The sequence below is a fragment of the Triticum urartu genome, chromosome 7A (genome assembly GCF_056163025.1).
Source record: "Triticum urartu cultivar PI428250 chromosome 7A, HENAU_Tu73, whole genome shotgun sequence".
Classification (NCBI taxonomy): Eukaryota; Viridiplantae; Streptophyta; class Magnoliopsida; order Poales; family Poaceae; genus Triticum; species Triticum urartu.
In genome coordinates, this window is record NC_141879.1 from 562,720,154 (window position 1) to 562,724,342 (window position 4,189).

The 4,189-nt window shown below is 50.5% G+C and overlaps 1 protein-coding gene across 1 annotated transcript; it reads right to left on the bottom strand.

Annotated features, from left to right (window-relative positions):
• Positions 1–1,210: 1,210 nt before the first annotated feature.
• Positions 1,211–3,775, bottom strand: LOC147960457 (uncharacterized). The gene is made up of 6 exons (XM_087533361.1): positions 3,284–3,775; positions 2,830–3,197; positions 2,671–2,753; positions 2,196–2,590; positions 1,647–1,770; positions 1,211–1,509 (listed from the first exon to the last, which is right to left on the bottom strand). Exons 1-6 carry the CDS (start codon positions 3,767–3,769, stop codon positions 1,211–1,213), a joined length of 1,755 nt encoding a protein of 584 aa, XP_087389487.1. The 5' UTR covers positions 3,770–3,775.
• Positions 3,776–4,189: the final 414 nt, after the last annotated feature.

Genomic DNA, 4,189 nt, shown 5'->3' on the forward strand with positions numbered 1-4,189 from the left:
TCTAGTACTCGCCTAAGTTTGAAAAATCCTACCGAGTGGTGAGCAATCCTCCCACTTGGGGGCTTAGCTGTAGTCTAGTACTCACCTAAGTTTGAAAAATCCTACTGAGTGGAGAGCAACCCCCCACTCGGGGGCTTAGCTGTAGTCCAGTACTCGCCTAAGTTCGAAACACATCCCTATCCGCAAGGACGGCGAGGTGCAGGTCGACTGCAACCTTCTCCTTCGGAGCTACGCCACAAGTACAATGTGCGCTCCATCCCTATCCGCAAGGACGATGAGGTGCAGGTTGACTGCAACCTTCTCCTTCGGAGCTACGCCACAAGCACAATGTGCGCTCCATCCCTATCCGCAAGGACGACGAGGTGCTGGTCGACTGCACCGCGTGCTCCGTCCCTATCCGCAAGGACGATGAAGTGTAGGTCGACTGGAGTCACCACCTCAGAACTGCATCTCAAGCACAAAGATTATTCCGAGCAAAGAACAAAGTCCACTTGAAGGCAAACGCAAGCATATTCGGAAATAAACCAAGTTCGAATAAATCCTAAAGTACTGGACGACGGATCAAAAGTATTCGAGCATCAAGCCCGAAGGAGTTTAACGGTTACATAATCACTCGGCATTCCGAGGCAAATAAAAGTGAGGCATAATGTTTTTTGGTCACGCATCAGGAGAAGGACTGGCTGGGTCGCAGAAACTGTCAAGGTCAATGTTGTTTGCAATGCGAGTGGCGGCCTCAAGGAAGGTATCCATGAAAGACTGGAAAGTGTGCCTCTTCGTGTTAGCAACCTTGAGTTCCGCCAACTTGTCTTCTCTAACGTCCTTGCAGTGCACTCGCACCAAAGACAATGCGACATCAGCACCACGGTGAGCAGATGACTTCTTCCATTCTTGCACACGCTCGGGGATTTGATTCAGTCGAGTCATCAAGGACTCCAGGTTTTGAGACAGTACCGCCTGAGGCCAGAGTTCAGCATCAACCCGAGTCATCGCAGCTTTCAGGCGGGCAAGTTAAGCAATCGCACTGTCCATACGAGATTCCAACCGCAACACGTTCATCGCAACATCATCCTTGACTGGACAGTTTATGGGATCAAGACCCGTCTCGACCCGCCCAGTTTCTACTTCAAAGTCTTGGCAAAATTCTGCACAGTCGAGTGAATGGTGAGTCGACGGTATAATTAGACTTGGCAGTTGACAGAAATAAGACAGATTAATCAGTACCTTCAAGTTTCAAAACCAGCTTTGCAGCAAGCTGGCCCAGATAATACTCCAGTTCGCCATTCTTGGCCTTGAGACCCCCAAGATCGTCGGTCAGTTTTTCCTTGTCCTTCTTTAGTTGCTCGACCTCCCGATTGGCGTCAGAAACAACAGTCTTCAGCTTCGAGTTTTCTTCTTCTAACTTGCCGACTGAAGCAAGCTTCTTGTCAGCAAGTGTTGTTTTATCGCGCGCCTCCTTCTGTGCTGAAGAAAGATCTAGATCCTTCTTCTCCAAAGCCTGCTTCATTTTCTCTAAAGAAACAACACTCTTCAGACGGGCTTGGAGTTGGCGATTTTCACTACGTACATCTGCTCGAGTGGAGTCACTCGGTTCAAAAAATGGAAAGGAAAAGTGCTAGCAGTGGGATATACAGTTAGCGATTGGTTACCTCCCATGGCAGCTACTTCGTCATGAGCGGTCTTGAGGTTCTTCTTGGCCAATTCCAGATCAAGGTTGAGGATGATTTGCTGTTTGTTCATTGCAGAAAGCTGAGCCCCAAGATCACAAGATTTCTGCAGTTAAAGCCATATCAGTCGACAGAGATAAAAGACATCACAATGATAACTACTCTAAGACTACCACCGAATCAAACATTCAATGGCAGTCTCGGGGACTACACCCAGTGGGTGCACTTAGCGTGCCCTCACTGATTTTGTAAAAAAAAGAGAGAGAGAGGTTCAGATTCTCAGACCACAGTCGACTGCCCGCAGTCAACTATGGTCTCGGGGACTACACCCAGTGGGTGCACTCAGCGTGCCCCCACTAGTGCAAAGATTCAGCTTGAATCGACACAAATAGACATACAATTTCAAAACAGTCACACCCCAATAGGTACACCCACTGGGTGATCAGACAAGAAATATGGTCGATCGGAAAATCAACTAACCTGGACATTGGCCTGCAGAGCAGCTCCGATGATGAAGGCTATCTAACTAGCCTCATGCAGCACTTTCATTTGCCCCATCACAAGATTCAACTGAAGAAGAGCTTCCTTGGCAGCAACCGGTGGATCGTCCGGAGTTTGATATGCAGTAAAAAGTGATGAAGGCAGAACAATCAAAGCAGCCGCCGGATCTGAGGCAAAGAGTTGTATCAGTGCAGCAGAAGTCTGAGCAGCTGATCCTGAGGGGAAATCAGTCGACAGAGGAATGGAGAAGGTGACGCTGGTTCGAGACGGATCCGTCGATCGCTCGACCGTTGTCCCAGGCTTCACAGTCGACCGAAGAACCTGGACTTCAGGCGCCTTCCCGCCCAGTTCCTTATCCTTCCTCCTCCTCCCTCTCAGCGGTACTTCTTCTTCATCGTCTGGGAGCACAACAACATCTCGTGGAACTGCAATAAACAGAGAAATCCATAAGGATAATTGACAAACCGATCTGTCGACCTAATGAATTCGAACCAGGCAGACTTACTGGCTTTGGAGGTGACGGTGTCGTCAACTTCCTCGTCGGCTGGAGTCTTGTCAATATCCATATCAGTCGCAGCAGAGGTCGGGCTATACAGGTTCATCATCCACTCGGTCAGAACAAGAAAAACTAGTCGGAACAAGTAAATACGAGAAGAACGTTTACCCAGAGGCAACCGAGACGTCCATCTTGATTCTAGGCAAGGTCTTCTGAGCCTTCAAAGGATTAATTTTGGGCTGCTTGGTGACCTTCTCAGTCAATTCTGGAGTCGAGGACCGGGCGCGCTTGTGAGATGGATCATTCGACGCCACAGCTTTGCCGCGCTTGCTCGCGGGATCATGGCGCAACTTTGATCGACGTTTAGAACGAGGCGGTGAGTTGGCCACTTCCTCATCGTCCGACTCGTCGCTCTCGTCTTCATCATCGTCAACAGAGAACTCCCACTCGCCGCTCTCCTCGGCACTGTCCTCGCCCTCGTGGTCTTGCTCCATAGCTTGTTCACCATTGGGCATTGAATACATCTCCGTGTAGATCTGCGAAACAAGGGACCGATCATAAGTCAGTCGGATCAACAGTCAGTCGGAAAATACGTTCAAAAACTCAGTTATGATGACCAGACCTTATCTGGCAGGTTGTTGTTGCTGAAGGGGTCGACTCTCCTAGCACCTCTGGGGTTGTCCTTGTTTCCGGTGATACCCATCAACCACTCGGCCACTGTTTTGGCCTCCACCTCCTCCGGATGAACCCGAGCAGTGTCGCCAGCCCCGGAGTACATCCACATGGAGTGGTCGCGAGCTTGGAGAGGTTGGATCCGCCGACTAAGGAACACCTCGAGCAGATCCATACCGGTGACACCTTGGTTGATCAGTTGGACTACTCTCTCGACTAGCATGCTTGTCTCTGCCTTCTCCGTAGCGGTCACTTTCAATGAAGATGGAGTTTGAACGCGGTTAAAAGAGAAAGGGAGGAGCCCGGTCGACTGGCCTGGGGTCACGATATCCTGGCAGTAGAACCAGATCGACTGCCAGCCCCTGACCGACTCTGGAAGTGTCATCGAGGGAGAAGAACTCCTTTTCCTCTTCTGAATGCCCAGACCCCCACACATCTGAATAACGTGGGTATTCTCATCGTTCGACTTCGCTTTCTTCACAGTTTGGGATCAGATGGTAAAAATGTGCTTGAAAATACCCCAGTGCGGTCGGCACCCCAGGAAATTCTCACACATGGAGACAAATGCAGCAAGATATGTGATGGTATTGGGAGTAAAATGGTGGAGTTGGGCACCAGAGAAATTCAGGAAACCTCGAAAGAAGGGGTGTGGTGGAAGCGATAAGCCGCGGTCGACATGGGTGGCAAGCAGAACACACTCACCCGGTCGCGGCTGCGGCTCCGCCTCCCCCCTCGGCAGATGCGCAGATTTATGGATGATCAACCCTAACTCTGCCATATCATCCAAGTCCTCCTGCCGTAGCGAAGATCGGATCCAATCTCCTTGGATCCAACCCAACGGCAGCCCCGAGCGCGA

Coding starts and splice junctions, on each gene's coding strand:
- LOC147960457 (XM_087533361.1), bottom strand. CDS start 3,769: ATGTGTGGGGGTCTGGGCATTCAGAAGAGGAAAAGGAGTTCTTCTCCC. Junction 2,754..2,829: donor GACGTCTCGGTTGCCTCTGG/GTAAACGTTCTT, acceptor GAACCTGTATAG/CCCGACCTCTGCTGCGACTG. Junction 1,771..2,195: donor AAATGAAAGTGCTGCATGAG/GCTAGTTAGATA, acceptor CTTTAACTGCAG/AAATCTTGTGATCTTGGGGC.